Consider the following 19,924-nt stretch of genomic DNA (forward strand, 5'->3'; position numbering starts at 1 on the left):
TTGTGGGTAATGGGGAGGAAACAAAATTTTGGATTGAGAAATGGKCTGGTAACAATACTCTTAATAGTATGTTCCCTGACTTGTTTATTTTTGAAAGAAATAGATCATGCTTCATTGTTGATCGATATACTCCAAATAGTAGCGACGGGAGGTTATGGAATTGGTCTTGGTTGGAGAGTCCAATCGTTAATAGCAGACTTTCAGATAGAGTTACCGATTTACAAAATTTGGTAAGGAATTATGAGTTCTCTAATGGTAGGGATAAATGGATATGGGTGGGGGATAGTACTGGGATCTTCACTGTCAAATCCATGAGAGCTATTTTGGATGAGAAACTTAATGGTGATGTTGTGGGGCAATCAATATGGTGCAAATGGCTTCCGTTAAAAATAAATTGCTTCTTATGGAGGCTTTTTCTTAGGAGATTTCCTACAAGACAGAATCTTATACAATTGCAAACTGATTCTTGCCCGCTTTGTGGAAAAGAAGTGGAAATGGAAGAACATTTTTTTTACGTCTGTGAAAAATCAAAAGAGATATGGAGATGGGTCTAGAGATGGTGTGATATAAACTCTGGCAATCATTCTTCCCTTGATCAGATGGTGGTCAATCTGATTGAATGTGCCAAATCGAATAAACAAAGAAAAATGATCGAGGCACTTATCGGGAGCATTCTTTGGTTTACATGGAAGGCAAGAAATGATGTGATCTTCAATAACAAAAGGTTCTCGTGGGAAGCAGTGATGGTGGATTCTCAAGCTATGCTTTTTACTTAGATTAAATTTAGATCTAAATGTAATATTGATTGGTCTAGATGGGGTTGTAATCCGTTAGCTTTGTTTTAATTCTTTTGTATCTTTTCTAGCGCCTTACTAGATTTATTATAACTTTTTTAGGGTGTTTGGGAGGGGGTGATAGCTGTGCCGAAGCTCTTTTCCTAACGCTCTTTCTTTTTGCCGTTCAAAAAAAATTCAGAGAGTTTTAGAACCATTAAGAGGCAGACTTTTTTTTTGCCAAACAAGATTCACCTTTTAACAATTTAGAGATTGTCTCTTAATAGAATTATTAAAAGATAAACAAACAATTCCAGATAAAAACTAAAAGTTGAAAAAGGTCGGCAAGAAGCATGTCATCTTGATGCTTTTGGTAATCATTTGGGAAATGGAATGCAATGCAAGAGTTGAAAGTTTGTGCAAAAGAAAATGGTTTTTATGTAATCATGACTTAAAATTTGCAATAGTAAATAAAAGACAAAAAGGACTTTATGGGATACAATCTCCTTCTTAAAGTTGTTCACTTTATACTTTTCCACTTTATACAAATAAATTCAGATGCATATGTAGAAATTTAGAAGCAAGTATCCAAAGTTTAATATAAATATTATATTTTCTTCAAAATTAATTCTAAATTATATTCTCTTTATTAACTACCCAAAATAATCGATAAAACGACGATAAAACCATGGATTTAAGAAATCTTTTATAAACATCCTAGAGATGGTCATGAAATCAAATGACCATTTTGAATGTGTCTTGTTCGATTGTAAACACTCGCAACAAACGACCAAACTTTGAAATTTGGATGATGCTCGGCTTCAAGAAGTAGGGTCGTTTTTCGGTTGTTGGTCCACAACTGGGGGTAGGAGTAGAGCAAGACGGTCCTTGTACCTTTCGATTCTTTGTAGCCTTTGATTTCTTAATCTGCAAAACGACAATCATTAACAAGATACGTATTAATGGTGTAATTGTACTAGATCCCTCATCCAAGAAGTCAATATTGAGTCAAATAACTTGCTATTTTTAACATTAATTCTCGGTTTACAACTGAATCGAGATTTAGAAAAGCATACCTCACTCGAACCTTCTTCGCATGCTTAACATGCTGTTGCAACAGTTCCTTAGCAGATAACTGCTCAACATCTTCGATTTTCTGAGACCAAATAAGGGCAAAGCCATCATTTCTTAGTGATGCATGATCATACATACGTTAAAAAAAACAACTCTTTGTCCAATCTTTAAGAAAAGAAACGGGAATTTGGATCATCAAATTTTATCTTGAAAAGAGGATCATAACCTTGAGAGACTGTAGATGATATTGGAATTCATCGTAAATAATGAAGCATCTTAGCATAGCACGAAATTCATTGTAAGCAGTAGTAGTTCTAACGATACCACTTAAATCTCTTCGTTTAGACTATTTGACATCTTCGTTTTCTAGATCCCATTTAGCTTCTATTTATATTGATGTTGCTTACCCATATATAACTTTTCAATGTTTAGGTCCCATTTTTTGATAGGATTTGGAGAGTTTTGAAATTGAATTCCATCCCAATCCTATGATTGGTTTGAAGGAATGCTTGGATTTAAAATTCATGGATTTAAAATTCCATGGGAGTAGTTGGTATTTCGTGGGATTTCGTAGGAATTTTTTGTAATAATGTTTTAAAATATGTTAAATGCACTAATAAGAAGGTATTTTAACTATTTTAAAATATATATATATATATACAATTTGTTTTTATAAATTATTTATCAAGTACGGAATTCAATTCCATTCCAAATCCTACAAACCAAATACACCAAATATTGCATATCCTCCCGATTCCAAATCCCTCCACAAAATCCAAATCCCTCAAAACCATTGCACCAAAACTAACGCCCCCTTGGTGTGTTTGTTTTTCTCCCTTTCTCACACCTTTCACTAGTTGGGGGTCTTCAAGGAACAGTCGCTCTAATATTTAGGATAGAGTTCAGATCTTGCATACATCCCACCTCTATATGAGATATATTGGTCCCGTTTGGTTTCGTTTTCTAGATCCCATTTATAAATGTCTTTGCACGTCCCATTTGTTGAAGTGTGGAGGAACAAAGAGAGGACGGATAAATGGAGCATGGAGGAAAATATGAACAAAATTAAAGCGACAGCAGATGAAGTAAATACCTCTTCTATCTCCATATCATCCTCCTTTCTTGCTTCTACCATGGATGCAGGCAATGGCTTTGGAAGAGATTTCACGCAATCCACATATTGTGGCTGTCACCAAAGCATCGAGTTAACTTCTAAGTCAATAAAACACACAAAAAACAGGACAACATGGAGCACTGCAGATGTGATACCATTATTCAGATCATCATATAAGAATTGATGTTTTCTGGTTTGTGTTTCATAAAGGTAAAAAATATATTCAACAAATTAGTCATTATGATGGAAAACAAGCAGCAAGGTCACTGACTTAATCAAATATGAAGTCTGTAAAAAACATTGACAAATAGAAGAAAAAAAAAAGTTGGCTTTATAGAACTTCCACATCAGAACTAAAAGGCAGCAACATATTAAGCTCTTCGTGTCTTTTTTTGAACCCCATAAAACAGCTTATAAGAGATTGGTCTTGGCTTTTTGCACAATAAAAGGCTTTGCAACCCCCATATTGGAGTACAAGAATTCCAAATAGTCCATTACTTCCTCAACAAATTCATAATTTTTTAGTTTGAACAAACAAGCGAGCATCTACTCTCAGCATGTAACTGCAGATAAAGGCAAACAGACTTACTCCAATCCTAATAGTTCAAACCAATTAGCTTATGGTTTGTGATTTTAGACATCATTAGCACCACATCCATCACACTAAGGGGGTGTTTGGTTCAGAGAATGGAATTTGATGGAATTGGAATCCATCAAAGGAATTTGACTTTGAAGGAATGGAAATGGAATTTGACCACGTGCTTGGTTGGTAGGAAATGGAATGAAAACTCTCAAATTAACTGGAACAACCGTCTTTGTTTGGACTATCTCAGCCATCGCCACGCCCACACCCTACCAACCACCATGTCATTATTGTCATCATCACAGCTATCACCCCACCCCTACCCAAATCCTGCCCTCACCACTCCTGCCCCCCCCCTGCTCTATAGGTTGGGGTTGTTTGGGGCAGGTAGGGTGGGGCGAGGCGGTGGGGTGGGGACAGAGTGGGGCAGTGGGTGGTAGGGTGGTAGTTGTGACGACCACAGTGGTAGGATGGTGGTTAGTGTTGAGTTGGTGGGGGGGACGGTAGGGTGGGTATGGGTAGGTGGCGGGGTGGTAGCTGTGACGATGATAGTGGTGGGATAGCGGTCGGGTGGCTGGGGCCTAGGAGTGGGTGGATATGACGACAACAATAGTGGCATGGTGGGTTGGGTAGGATGGGGTGCAGGTGAGTGGCGGTTATGAACAATAGTGGTGTGGGGGTGAGGGTTAGGTTAGGCGTGAGGTGGTGATGGGTGGCGGGGTGGTAGCTGTGACAATGAAAGTGGTGGGATGGTGGTCGGATGGCTGAGAGTGGGTGGGTATGACGACGACAGCAATAGCATGGTGGTTAGTGGTGGGTTGGGGTAGGGTGGGGTGGGGGTGAGTGGCAGTTGTGACGGCGACAATAATGGTGTGGTGGTGGGGGTTAGGTTAGGGGTGTAACAATAACGGTAGTAGCATGCTCGTAGTAGGGATGTGCAGTGAGTGACTAGGGTGGTGAACAACAGTAGTGGCATGGTGGTTAGTGGTGGGGGGGTGTTAGGGGTGGGGCATGACGAACAATAGTAGCATGGTCGTGGGGGTGGTGATGGAATTCAATTCCTTCCGTTATGCCATGAAATGATGAATTCACTAATTTGTGGAATTTGAAGGATTCCATCCATTTCAAGAAATGAACCAAACATAAGAATAGAAATTTGGTCAAAGGAATTTGTCATTCCAATTCCATCAAATTCATTTGAATTCCGTGAACCAAACGGCCCCTAAGGGTTATTTTTTGTGTCATAAAGTCTTAACAAAGCGAATTTAACCTGACTACTAGAAGCCCAAAAATCGGTTTTCTTGAAATACAAGATGGCTCGTAACAATCTTTAGAGAGTATCAATAATTGTTCAAGCCTTTCTAGATATACTCAAATCGCTCATACCAAGCCATTACATTAGCAAGAAAAATCTAAAAAAGGAAGCCATGAAGACTAGGCCTAGAATTGTGGTTCACTAAAATGAGAAACAAAGGAAGTAGAAGCGGCAGCAATAGCAGACGGCTAGGGTTTCGAAAATCACAATTCCGTAATCACCATGGCTGGGACCTAGGATTTCGAGATGGCCTTGATAACAGCACAAAAAGGCAATCGAATTTCTGTATATTTCTCTATTGAGAAGAGATGTAAATGAATATATAAAATCTAACTAGAAAGAGAAGACTTAGTGATCCATTTTCAGCTAAGATAAGAGCCTCTACAGTTTTAAGGTAAATATCATTAACCATTATATATGACAAATTAAAGATCAAAATCAGTACTTGCTCAATCCCCAAATAAATAAAGCTTTTGATTAGCACAAAATCTAATGAAAATGTTTGACTTTTAATCAAATATTTAAGTACGGACCAGCAATCACAAAATCGAGGAATCTTGCAAACTAAATAATAGGATCAATATCTCATAGCCTACTAACGGGTAAAATAGTACAATGACCTAGATGCTTGAAAATGATTGTACAAGGGCAGGCATGGCAAAAAATGCTTATATGGTAAGCCTAATTGGTTAAAATGGGAAAATGATGGCACAAATGTTATATAGACCATCGCAGGCCTGCTAAGGTCGTCAATCAAGAGGATATGTGTTCATGTCCTGAACTTGTGTATTCTCTGGTGTAGGAGTGTGTCAATGGACCAGCAGCAAAAGCTTCATCACCTCAATATGACATGTAATGTAGGTATTACAACAAGATTTTGATAACCATTCTCTTTGTCATGATTTCCATTTACTAATATGCATTTCATCCTGTTGGGTTCAAGTTATTGTGCTAAATGTTGTATTCAAGCTTAAGTTTCTCCTTTGTAATTACCTACTATAAATAGGTTTTCTCTATGTAATCTTTGTATGCTTCTTGAATGTAATTACTCTTTGAAGATCAATACAATTCTACTTTTGGAAATCTCTCTTTACTTTCTACTACTTTCAATATTCATTCATTGACATTATCATAGATTGAAGATTGGTTAATCATTCTGGGAATTATCAATCGGTATCAGAGCAAATTGCAGCGATTTGGACGAATTTGAAACCAGAATCGGTTGAATTGGACTGTGTTCTTGAAGTGATCAAACTGTGTTCTTCACTGTTTCTTTTAATTCTACTCAAATTCTTCATTTTTGTTCGAATTAAACTGTATGATTGTGTGTATTGTATGCGATTTGTGATTGGAAACTAATCTGAATCAGTAAATTTCGTAATTGAATCGATTTCTTGATTCAATTCTGAATTTTTGAGTATTCAAAGTCTTGAAACTGTTCTTGCAATTTCTTGTCAAATTGGTCATTTTGATCTTTTTTTGATTAAAATTGGTATCAACTTCCTGTTTGAGGTAAGATTTCGAGTCAATCTGTGCTTATATCTTTCAATTTGGTGTTGATTTGAGTAATTTTGATTGAAATCTGGAATTTTTGCATAAGCGAATCTTCATCGCTCGATGAACAAGTTCATCAAGCGATAAGAGTCTGGTCATCGGTTGTTGAATTTACATTCTTTGTTGAATTTGCATTGTTGTCCGATTTAAATTTCTCATCGCTTGATATTTTTTGTGTGTTGCCCTTATCGCATAGCTTTGTCCAATTAGTAGTGTTACCGGATAAGACTCATCCGATGAAGTTTGTCACCGGTGAAGCCTTGTCCGATAAAAGGTATCCGGTGAAGCCTTGTCCGGTATCCTTTAGTGTCCAATAAAGATTTGTTATTGACAAGGTGAGTTGACCGATAAGGGGTTGATCAATATAATTGTGTCAGATAAAGAGTTGATCGATAAGGTGAGTTGTCCGATATATTTGTGTATAATTGTGACTTGTCCGATAAACAATTTGTTGATTTTGGTGATATTTTTTGTCTAAGTCTTGAACTGCAAAAAGATCAAAGTTTGATTGATCAGTTTTGTAAAGAATTTGAAATGGCATTAAAAATTGAGAGAGAAAATAAGGATTTGGAAGAAAGAATTTCTGATTTGGAAAGAAAATTTAAAATGGAGCAAGATAACTATGCTAAGATGTTTTATGAAAATCATTCCAATCTTTCATGGGCCAAAGACATGGCTAAAGATAATGAAAAGATTCTTGAAGAAAAGAATTTTTTACAAGAACAAATTGATGAATTCATATCTAAAGGATTTTCATCTGATTTTCAGGAAAAGGAATGTTAAGCAGATAACGGGAAATTATGAGCTGACTAAAAGAGTTTATGAAGCTAAGATAGAATTGACTTCTAAAAGAAAAATATTTGAGAAGGAAAAGAAGAGAGTAATTGAATTAATCTGTTAAAATCTGAAAAGTTGAATACTGATAAAAATGGATTTGAGAAGGAAAAGGAAAGGTTGGTTGAAGCAGAAAAGAAATTAATGCTGAAAAGAAGATTCTTGAAAGTAAGATCAAGGTTCTTGAGCTGAATAATGCAAAACTGTCTGAGAAAATTTCTGAATTTGAACAGATAATCATCTTGGAAAGAGCCAAGTTTGATAATGAGAAGAAAGAATATGTGAAAGAATCTGAAAAGAAATGTCTAGAAATGTCTAAGAGCATTGCTGCCAAGCAGAAGGCTTTAGATGAAGAAAGAAAAGCCTTTGCAACTGAGAAAAAGAAAACTGCAAAGAAGAATGCACCTATTGCCAAGGAGGTGATAGAGAAAAAGAAATGGCTAGACATTGCTTCAGATAATGATAAGGGAAGTTTTGAGGAAGAAAGGAAAGAAAAGACTTTGAAAAGATAAGATCAGACCTGGAAGGTGAGATTTCTGAAACTTCAAAGAAATTGTCTTATTTAAAACTGACCGTGTGGCTGAGATAAATATGAGATGTGAGGTTAAAAAAAGGTATGATTTAGTTACTGAAGAAAGAGATCAGTTGCTACAGAAAATAAAAGAATTTTCTGAAATGAGTACTGCAAGCTCAACTGATTCTCACTCTAAGTGTAAAACCTGCTTGAATGACTGTTCTAGCGTCAAATCCAACAATTACTCAAGTAGTCCTAAATCAACTGTTTTGAAGAACAAATCTCATAATTCAAATCAATTTTACAAAGGTTACGTTACTGAATCACATAATCATTTTCCAAAAGTGAAAAAGGTTTGGATAAATAAATATGGATCTGAAGGTAAAACTTCTAAAAACTCTGTTGATAATAAGAAATCATTTCTTACTAAGACTGTTTTCCCTTGCATTGTTAAGTCTGCTAACCAGCTTATTAGTCTTAGCAAGAAAAGGATTTGATGTTCAGCATGTGAAACTAATAACTTCATCAATAAGAAGAAGGCCAACAGATGGTATAGAAACAGCTGGTATGGAAACAGTTGGAATGGAAATACCAGGTATGACAACAGTTGTTATGGAAAAGGTTGGTATGAGAACAACTGGTATAATAATGACTAGTATGATTCTTATTGCATATCTGACTTACCTGTTAAAAGATCTAAAAAGAAATTATCTGATAAGAATAGGTAGTATGGCACTTAGAACATTCCCCAAACCAATACTAACAAAATAGGACCCACGTCTGTGTGGGTACCAAAATCTGTTTAATCTGTTTTGCAGGTTTGTCATGTGCTATGCTGATTTCAGACATTTAATCACATGATAGACTGATGCATGGTTTGAGTATGCCACTATAGCTTCTGAACACCAAGTTCAGAACCTGGTCTTCAACACAGTTTCTGAACAACTCAGTTCAGAACCTGAGCTAATCTGATTCAAAGGGAGCTTAATGATTTATCTTTTACACTGTTTTTAATGAGAAATCTATTTTCAAGGGGAAATAATTGAAGAGTTTAAATGATCATTTTTCTAGGGGGAGTAAAATACTTGTTATTCATATGTGATTTTGAGTTTGAATTTTAACTGATATATTTTTTACAGGTATTTTTGAAGATGAAGTATTGACCGATGAAGGGATAACCGATGAAGTATTGATCGATGAGAGTCCTGTCCGAACAAAGGCTTGTCCGATGAGGACCTTATCCAGACAAAGTGTTGTCCGGAGAAGGGTCAATCCGGACATAGTTGTGTCCGATGAGGAGGTTATCCGAACACTCATTGATCTTTTTGGTGGTATTCTTCAAGTTTTATGTGATGATCTTGTCTTCGGATATTACTTGTTTTAGTTCCTTGCCTATTCTTTGTTGAACGATGAGTTTGTTTATCGATTAAAGCTTGGCCGATGAGCTCGTTTATCGACCAAAATGTTGGCCAATAAACCCTCTCATCGCTCAAAGCTTTGGGCGATAACCTTGTTCATCGTACAATGTTTGTCCGATGAAGTCTTGTTATCGGACAAAGCATCATCCGATAAGGAATTTGTATCGTCTATCAATCCGTGTGACTCGTTTTCATTCAATCAGATTACCGCGTCGTTTCATTTTTTTTACCCTATAAAAAGGGGCGTCGATTTCATTTTCATCTTTTACTTTCTCATTCTTACCTTCATCTTCTTCCTCACATACATCTTCATCGGACGAAGATCTTCCATATTCATTCATCGATTGATTTCATCGACCAAGTTCTACTACTTCTTTGGATTCTTAGATTGTGTTAATCAAATCTTGGACTTTATATTTCTAATCCTTCATTTAATTCCATAAAGATTTGTAACACAGTTTATATTTTTGGACTTAATCCTAATCTTATTATAAGAACTTGAACGGTAAGAGTTTTTGGAACCCTAATATGTTCATATCATGTTGATTGATAAGAAGATTAGTTTTGAGCGATAACAATGCAATAATGATTAAAATCAATTGTGAGACCTTTAACCATGATGCATACCTGATTTTCCAAAGTAAACCCATTCTTTAACCACGATCGGCATTGGGCATAAAGGGAAGTGCCCTCAGAAACTTGAACCTACAAAATATCCAAACGGAACATAATCAGCAAAAAATAATAATTTATAACATTATAACTAAGAAATGTCTTCATAAGATAGATAGAATAGGCAAGTATGGTAAGTCCTGTTTGTAGCTACTTAGCTTACCTAGAATAACGATCATAAATTTTGGTTATCATAGTGAGATAGTTATGCATATCTCTAAGAATCATATATTTCATGGGCAAACCCACAAGTTCACATTCTACATGAGGAAGTGCAACAGACTTCTTGTGAGCCTCTTATTGAGACACTTTGGGTGTGTCCCGGGTTGCACACGTCTTGAAATAGCCCTTACATAGACATGACATTCCTATGTGACAAGTTGGGCCTACTTGGTATTTATATTTCAACATAAGGAGTGATAGGAATGCAGGATATCTTTTTGTGTGTAATATACTAAGATCATCTTTTTAGGTTTTCTATTTTGGCACATCTCCCTATTAATTTTGCTTTGGTTGATGACATAGTGACATACACGCCTTTTGGACGAATATATTCATAATCTAAAGGTCTTGTGTTAAGCCAAACTAAAAACATAGTATATAAAGCACAACTAGGGCGGTTTTGACAATTAGATTAAAATGAATCTTTTTATTCTCCGGTATAAGTACTACAAATACTACAAACTGGAGAAAATGATGAGGATGTCAATCATCTATAATAAGGGAGGATGAATAAAATGGTACCAAGATTTGATGGTCTTGTGTGATCTAAAAGCCCAATTGAAATATGAAATAGGAAATAGGAAGGCGATGGTACCTTCAATGTCCTATGATTTACAGGAAAGGAAGTGTGGTGTGGCCACCAAAAAGACAACAGATGCACAAGATAAGTATACCACCGAAATCAGAAAATTGAACAATGTGTTGTAGGCACATAAGAAGGGATAGGATCAGAAACAATGACACAACTGGTTATCGAGATGCTACACAACAGGACATGGGATGGTTTGATGAACCTGAAGGTAGACCTTGGAATGCCACAAATAGAATAGGAGACTTGTACCATGGTACAAATTAGGAGAGACTGGGGTTGCCAAGATTAACATGTGGATGGTAAAGAGATACTTCAACAAGTGGAATAAACCGCACTCCTAAAGGAGTGCTAGTAACATCCTAGAACCTAAGTGATTCATTTATTCCTATGGCTGTATCGAACTTCTAGTAAATATTAAAACATCACTTTGACATAGGCACAAATTTTTAGGTATTTCCTTTAATGTTACAAATGGATCCTGTCCTGCTGTGTCTTTAGAAAAACATAGCAAAACCTCCTTTATTTACCAAATATAGGACAGAATTTACAGCTTGTCCATAATGCTTGAATACTACAAAATCATGAACAGATTACTCAACAAGCAAACCCATCTGGTATAAATCAAAATAGCCACCGCACTTGACGTATGCAAAAAACAATGGCTGTAGTTTTTGAGTCCCTACCCACAAATTCATAAAGCCGGGTCAAATCGAATATCGATTCTGGATTTATCCCTTCCGTAGATTAGAACCAAGTAAATAACTAAGCAAGTAGAAATAAATCTGTACCGCATGGCCTATCTAATAGAACATGCTGCTTCTACAACAAATACGAACATAGTGACTTCACATATTGCTCCCATATAAAAACAATAATAATAAATATTAAAGAACATATAAAGAATAATCACAATAAATATTAAATAACATATAAAGGACATGACCTCCAATAAGAGTTCTAGGAAACACATGACTAGGGTAGCAGACTAGGGGCAGGGATCTGTAGCTAGCCTTGACTGGAGAGGTAGAACTAGAGGATGGGGTGGGGGTTAGTGAGCCGGCAGTTCGGCCTCCTGAGGTCTAGGTTAGACTAGGAGTGTGTAGTTCTTCTTACCTTGGTTATGTTTTCTTGTACCTGCCTATGGTTGCATCTTTTGTGTGTTTGTCTATTTAAATGTTGTTGCATACTTTTAACTCGTTTCTTTTTTTCGAGTTTTTCTTTTTCAAATGTTCTTATTTTCTATTTTCGCAATTCTTTTAGCAAGCTTTTTCTTTTTTTCACACATTTTGCACAAGTCGAGGGTCTTCACAGAAACAGTCGCTCGACTTTATGGGTATATGTAGGTCTGCATACACCCCCCCCCCCGGTGGCGACCCCACCTTTCGGGGGTTGGGACGTACTATTACTAGACTCGTCTGATTTGGTTTATAAAGAATAATCATAGTGATATCTTGACTCAATTTTCTGACCTCTCACTGAATTTCCACCCCCTCTCACACATACATAGACACAACTCCTACCCATCTTTTGAGAACACAAACATATCTTTTCAAACTTTGTATAGAAACTATGCTTACGTCCTCCTATTTTGCTATTTTATCCACAATTTCTCTGATAGCGCTAGCCATTTAATTGGTTATTAGCTATCAATATACACAAGTAGACATTTCTTAATGCAACATGCACTGGAGGACAACCCTTGGAAGTAATATTTTACCTCATATTTATGTATATATTACATTCAACTGATAAATTATTAAAAAAGCTGTCAGTTTAAACAATGTTAGACAACTACGAAAAGTTCTTCTCCTTTGCATATACGCCGAAAGCAAGAGTTGATCCATATGGACAGATTTCCTAACTAGCAAATATCTTTGGTGGAAAGAAATAATATATGTTGGTTGGTTTAAAGTCACAAACATCATTAAAAAAATTAATTTCTTACACGCCAAGAACAAAAGCAAGATGGGTTGGTCTAGATCTCAAACAAGACTTCACCATAATTGAAGTGCATGCATGCAAAAATGTAGTGAAGTATGTTCAAACAAGAATTCAAGTATGTTTGCATGATATGTGAAAGATTCAAAATTTTGGACACGTCATTTCAAATGATATCCTTATCATTCCATAGAATACTTTCTAAGCTTCTATATGAACAACTTTGTACCAGAAAAATAAACCACTATCCGCTAAAGGCTTCAGTTCAAAGTAACAGTACAATTTTTCTAAGATGCCCTTGACAATAGCACAACCCAAACTTAGCCAATTTGAAATTTCCATGCGTTTGCGCAGTGGCAACATATTTGTCGTGGATATCTAACAAAGGAATGAGTTCTGCATAACATCAAGAACACACTAGGAGAAGAAAGAATTTTCACCTTTCTATCTCTAATAATAACAAAACTATCATCTCCATTCTTATCCCTACAAAACCATAAATAAATTAAAGATTATTATCAGCTGAAGATAAAACAAGGGCAAAAACTATGAAGACAAACTAAATAATACATCTCACAGATAATATGATATTACCTTATATTTTTTAAGCTATTATCATCAGCAACTGGCGACTGCCCAACAACCTACAGAAGATAAGAAATTATGAAATAGCAAACATCACAAATCATGTGACTGATCCAACAAAAATAAAGTAACAATAAAATTAGAAATCTACTAGAATCACAAATGTGTACAAAAAAAAGCCTGGAGCAACTACTAAACTTAACTGAGGAGGCGCATCAACCAATGACAAACAAGATCCATTGAAGCTTAAGGATGGTCCAATTACAAGATCAAGAACCAAGAAGATGCAACAAGCTTTGGTGATGCTAGCTCCAAATATTCATGTTCAACCAATGCAATGAAGATAATGAAATCATCTTCAAGCTACAAGTTGGTGAACTTTCTAGAAGCTCAAAATGCATCAAGTTGCGAAGGAAACAAGCTAGAATGAAGAAGAAGAGAGTTCAAGTCCAACAAAGCCCATAGAGAACACAACATTAATTCCATCAAAATTTTGGATTCATTTCAAGTTTTTAGAATAATTTTGGAGCCAAATAAAGGCTCGGAGAACCCCAATTCATCCAAGGCATTTAAGAAGCCTTAACTTCTGTTAAAAGAACCCTATATTTTGCCTTTTTCTTGAGCTCAAGACCCTAGAATCCACCCCTACCATCCTTCCCTCCCTAGCTTCCTTATAAATAGCTACCTTTTGAAGGATATGAAAGAACCCTTCTAAATTTTCTTTTATGTTTAGGGATGTTCCCTTCATATTTTTATTCTAGTTTCCTTTAGGAAAAGGTTTCCTTTTAATCAGAAAACCCTATGAGTGGTTCCAAGCTTCATAGCTTAAGCATCATCATGGATCCACACCAATAAACCTTTGTGATCAGAAGTCACAGACTCACAGGTTTGCTTATCAGAAAATGTCTGTTTCTACGAATGCAAGGAAAATTAAATGCATACGAAAGACTACCAACATGAACCTTCAAAAGCCAAGGAGCCTCGATGCAGGTCACAGACTCACAGGTTTGCTTATCGGAAAATGTCTGTTTCTACAAATGCAAGGAAAATTAAATGCATACGAAAGACTACCAACATGAACCTTCAAAAGCCAAGGAGCCTCGATGTGGGTCAGCCGTATGATACATGTAGAGACAAATAGGTAGACAGTATTTAATCACCTAACGTTCTTCAAACTGAAAAAAAAAAAACACTCCCTCATTTCTCTATTATTTTCCCTACTTTGACATTGAATGTCAAGCTTGTATTTACAAAAATTATAGTCTTCATTTGTTCTTCTAGGGTATTTTTATCACCGGTTATTTTGTATTTATAATAGTTAGTGCACGTTTTGATGTAGTTGATTTTTACTAAAGAATTAAACATAAATATTTAGTTTTATAAAAAATATTTTTTCGACATCCAAACTCAAAGCAGCACAACTAATAAAATGTAAAAAATAGTGTTTAAGAAAATCTGATTGAATCATTAGAATTAAGAAGCTCTGTTGGGAATACATCTCAAATTCTCTCAAATTCTCAACTCTGTCATGTATAATATTTTGGGATGTATGTCTGAAAGAGAAAAATCAAAACAAGAAGGATTCAAGTTAAACTCTTAAGAAGAACAATTGAAAAAAAGGTGAGAACCAATTGCCACCACTATAGGATTAAATTACCTTAGACCATTTGCATAATAACTCTTTCTCAAGTGGGCAATTATTTCACCACCACAAGGTAAAAGAAAATTAGTAAAAAGAAATCATAGTTATGATAAATCACAAGTACATAGCATGTTAATGTAATCATGTTATGAATTGGAGAAATAGAGTGATACAATATTAAGACTAGCTTAACCTTTTTGTCTTCACAATTGAGATGAAAATATTAAGGGCACACTGATAAGAAGAGTTTCTTATGTTATGCAAGTGTCAGGGGCAGAGAACAAATGGTTCATAACATGTTTCCTAATATATTCTCATTATGCAATCAGTGAGCTAATCCCCATGCTAATGAACCAAGATAACCTAAAAACATACATAAAAAATATGCAATTTCCACAAGACGCAAAAAAGGAACACGTAAAGGTAGGTACCCAACTGCTTAATTAGAACTAAACTATAAACCTATAAGGTTGTACCCATACGCTTCAAAATCGCCAATCGACTTTTTAGTACCCAACTGTTTTGTTTGAGTACTGCCATATCTGCTTTATGGTAACCAGGATCGACATAGGATTGCAACGATGCAGGTGCAGTTACCTTTGGTTGATCATCTGGATTAACTGTTTCTTCCTCTTCTGGCCTTTCATTTAAATCAATAAATAGTCGTTTAGCCACTCCTTTGCCACTTCCAACGCCTTTAACAAAACGTAATGCTCTATCCATGGCAGGAAAACTTCAGAAAATTATGAAAAAAACCTAGGTTACAACCTTTCCTACTTTTGTGACTCCTTAATATTAGGTAGAAATTCTTCCAAATGACTAAAATATCATGTGTAATGCGGAGCTAATTTGAAGATCAGGCATGACCACAGAACCCTCTAGAAATTGCTCCTTAAATGAGCAGCGATTATTAATAAATTTTATTCTTCTTTAGGATAGGGCATTGAACAACATTCTAAATACCTGTGACTCATTCATGTACAGATTTTTTCGCTAAATTTAGTATTTGCACATACATGACCATGAGTTCCCTATCTTAGGTGCCATTTACCCAAACACTTACCGATAAGAGTCAACACTCTAACTTACTTTACCAGGTAAGATTGTAGTCTATCAAAACGGCATCGTATGCAACAATTTACCCGGTAAACGCTTACCAGGTAAGAGTCGTCAACCCACTTACCGGATAAGACTCACCATCCTTATCATCGTTCTTACAAGGTAAGATTCTCGGCCCTTGCCATGTTCATCTGGTGAGGTAAATGGACCTCGTAAGCGCCTACCGGGTAAGCATTCAGTGAACGGCCCCTTAGTCTCCTAATATTTTTTGTGTAAATTACTCATATTGTTAGTGAAGAGACATAACCAATAGACCACAATGATAAAAAGATACACCTAAAATAGTACATAAGAATCTCCGAACTTGGACGTTTTTCTTAGTAAAATATCATTGAATATTCCAAATCTGACTATCCAACAGCTTTACAGTGTCTGTTTTTTGCACTCTTATCTACTTGAAAGCATTTAAATTAAACAACTCAATAGCTAGCACAACATGCGAATAAGTCTTCACTCTTCAACCCAATCATGAATGCATACTTTCCAACATGAGAGTGAGTAGGAAGCCCTAGAACATGTGTTGCATATTAACCGGATCCTACCCTTTTTAGAGATTTAGTGCTAGCACATATATAGCCTTAGATGCCAATCGCGACTCCCATGTTCTCCTGTTCTGCCCTCCTCCTCCTCCTCAACCCCTCAACTGTCATGCTCTCTATCCTCCTCAAAGGTGTCGTAATGTCTCAGGTGTGTGACCATACCACCGCAATTTTCTCTCTCAATTCATCCGTGATAACCGCACCATAAAACTTTTCCCGAAAGGCATCATCTGGTAACCAGTCCAACATGGTCCGTCCACGGTCCACCTGAGCTTCCTCATTTTTACAACTTCCAACTTCCTCTCAAGTGCCTTCTTCATTGCTCAACACTCTGATCCATGCAACATAGTTGGTTTGATGGCTACCCTGTAGAATTTCCCTTCAATTTTAGCAAAACTTTCTTGTCGAACAGAACTCCCAAGGCAACCCTCCACTTTAATCGCCCAATCTTTATGCAGCATGTATTCTCGACCTCTCCCTCCTTTTACAATCATGAAGCCTAGATACTTGAGCATGTCCGTTTGGGGTATCCTAGATGCTTGTAATCTTTTTTTTCTAAGAAAGGATAAATTATGCACTCCATCACCCACAAGAGAATTAAATTCCCAGCCTAGGTGTAGTAGAGATTTAACTGGTACCTAAAAGATTTGTTGTTACTTCGTATTACAAGAACCTTGCCTTGACCCTCCTTAACTAATATCTTAATTGTTATTTTTTCTTAATTTTCAGTATCATCACACCTTACTTATGAAATAAAAAGCTAGTTCTTTTATTCACTTGTCATTTTGCAAAAGTCGGTAACCAAGCCTCAAGCTCCAGTCATCTACACTTCCAATAAATACTCCATGCCGGATTGTCTAGTCAGATCAGTTCCTTAAAAGATTACCATTTCTAATCATAAAGTGTCAGTATTTTCACTATTCTATCATTATGACACGAATACTAATCATTTTCATTTGATCAAGATAAATGAGAGGCTGCAATATTGCTCAAGCATCAGAAAAGGCCATCCCTTATTCAGATAGAGTCTATACAAAATTCAGATCATTACAGAAATTAATCAAGGCATTCAAATAGCAATCAAGCCTAGAATTATAATCCGGTTAATGCTAGTACACTTGTAGATTTTCCCTTCTTAGCACCTATGGATGCAATTTAGTGAAAATCCACTCCATCAACTGCCAAAATATTAAAGGCGCATGTAAACAATAATCAAGCAACTTTGAAGAGGAACAGTGCAGCTCCAGCAAAAATGCACATAGGAACAGTAGAGTATTTGAACCTTTGGGTTTGCAGAAACTGAAACTCCCGTAGCAACTGTGGGCATCACAGCGCCACCCCCCATAAGGGGTTGCAAATGGGCAGACGAGGGAGTAACCAGTTGATGCGAAGTCTGACCAGGAATATCCGAATTCGAGAACCCATATGGCCGATGAAGAGCATAAGGGTAAGCGGAGACAGGCCGAGGCGGGAAGCCATCAGAATTGGCTATCACTCCCACCGCCGCATTCTGATCGGAGCTGGGTTGTTGATGCTTTGATAGGAATCCCCTGCCGGAAGAAGCAACAGGATAAAGAAGTCCCCCGGCCGTTGATTGTTGATGTTGAGTTCTTAAATTGGAGTGAAGGGACTGCTGTTGTGGTTGCTGGCGTTGTGTTGGTGGTGGGAAAGCTGCTGTGGTGGCGGGTTGGTGATTGTAGAAGGTCTGGTAGATTGCTGGGTGAACGTGTTTTCGGGGTCTCTGTCGCGCTACCGATTTAAAGAAATCGGCGGTTGCGGTTGCGGCGGCTGTCGTGGTGGTGGTGGGTGGATTTGATGGGGGAGGAGATGACATTGGCAAAGGGTTTCAAGATTTTGAAATTGTTTGAAACCCAAATTTGAAGGAATTATTTGATGATTGAATTTGAGGATTATTGTCTATGGTGTTTAAAGATGGAAAGGGGGGTTCTGCAAAGAGTTTAGCGGCTTCTGGTTTTCAAAAACATTTCGAGTTTTCGGTGTTTGATGGTGGCTTTTTTCGCATAGTATCGCTTTTCAAAAGAGAAAATTCAAGATTGTATTTTTTTCCTCTCCTTGCTTCTTTTTTCGGGTAATTTATCTTATCAGATAATTCGATAATTATTAAGAAATTTTATTTGATAAGAAGGAAGATAAGGATAGAATTTTATTCGGTAGGAATGATGACTCTTTTTCAAGAAGAGTATACCGAGAAAATTTCTTTTTCTGGCGGACACATCCGGTAAATTAATCTATTTTTAAAAAAACTTAAATATTTTTTTAATTTAGTAACGAATTTTTAAATAAACCAGTGGAAAGTTTCCGGTGATCGGGATCCGCCGGAAAATTAATCACCGGCGCCAAAATTTCCGGCAGCTATATCCGTCGGAAATCTTTATTTCCGACAGATATAGCCGCCAGAAATGATGCACTATTTGCAAATTCATGAAAAAAGAAACAATATTGATTTTTGTTGCTTTATCAATTTAGTTCGCTCCTTACAAACAAAAAAAAGAGTCGTACTTGTTGCTCCATACAAATTGATTATATAAAAATCGTTTATTTTGCACCAAAAAACAAGAAAAGGAACTTTATGTTATACTGACATGGTAGGAAAACACAGAAGGATTGACAAATGTTTAAATCCAAAAGCATAACGAGCCTTGCAACGAGACGCTAAAAATGATTGTATCGATCAATAATAAACTTTTCAATTAAATTTTTAAGGCTTACAAAGGTCCCATTTATAGCCAAACGAATTCTATAGATATCTATTGAAATCTAAATTCAAACTAATCCTAATTCTAAACCAACTATGAAACTAATAAAATAATTAACTAAAAGTAAATTAATAATAATCTTAATCTAATAATAAATACGATAAATAATAACTAAAATTAAATAATTAACCTAAACTAATTAAGAAACAACATAATCAAATCAACAAATGAATGCATCCGTTTGGGACTCATTTGGTAGTGTGTGCGACTAGGCACGCGATCCAGGTCGGGGGATAAATTGCGTAAGTGATTGTGTTTCGACTTTTGATCCGGGTATTTAATATAAGTTGTATACCCGTACAATGTAAGGTGATGTAATTAAGTCTGGTGCATAGCAAAGAGAGTCGAAATCCCATAAAGATTAAGAAAAAACCAAATGAACCCAATATATCCCACTGGATACAAATTAAGAAAATGGGGTGTAAAAATCAAATGTTGTTTTAGACAAACCTTGGGGTGAAGAGCCTTGCAGCATCCACAACCAGGTGAAAAGAAATCAACATCGACAACGACCGGTGATAACTACAAATTTCAAGTTTTAATATATGCTAATAGGCTCAAAATCCCCATGTTTATGTCATTTTATCCTTAAAATATGTTTACTTGAGATCTTTATTATGTCTATTGTTGAATAACAGTTAAAGGGGCTTATAATTGAA

General features: G+C 36.2%; 1 protein-coding gene across 1 annotated transcript; it reads right to left on the bottom strand.

Annotated features, from left to right (window-relative positions):
• Positions 1-1,280: 1,280 nt before the first annotated feature.
• Positions 1,281-18,405, bottom strand: LOC112520420. Its single transcript, XM_025128804.1, has 7 exons — positions 17,771-18,405; positions 13,198-13,247; positions 13,044-13,089; positions 9,807-9,884; positions 2,941-3,033; positions 1,850-1,929; positions 1,281-1,700 (listed from the first exon to the last, which is right to left on the bottom strand). The coding sequence occupies exons 1-7, from the start codon at positions 18,320-18,322 to the stop codon at positions 1,595-1,597; spliced, it is 1,005 nt and encodes a 334-aa protein (XP_024984572.1). The 5' UTR covers positions 18,323-18,405; the 3' UTR covers positions 1,281-1,594.
• Between the last annotated feature and the right edge of the window lie 1,519 nt (positions 18,406-19,924).

This window comes from Cynara cardunculus (assembly GCF_001531365.2).
Source record: "Cynara cardunculus var. scolymus isolate 2C chromosome LG 10, CcrdV1, whole genome shotgun sequence".
Classification (NCBI taxonomy): domain Eukaryota; kingdom Viridiplantae; phylum Streptophyta; class Magnoliopsida; order Asterales; family Asteraceae; genus Cynara; species Cynara cardunculus.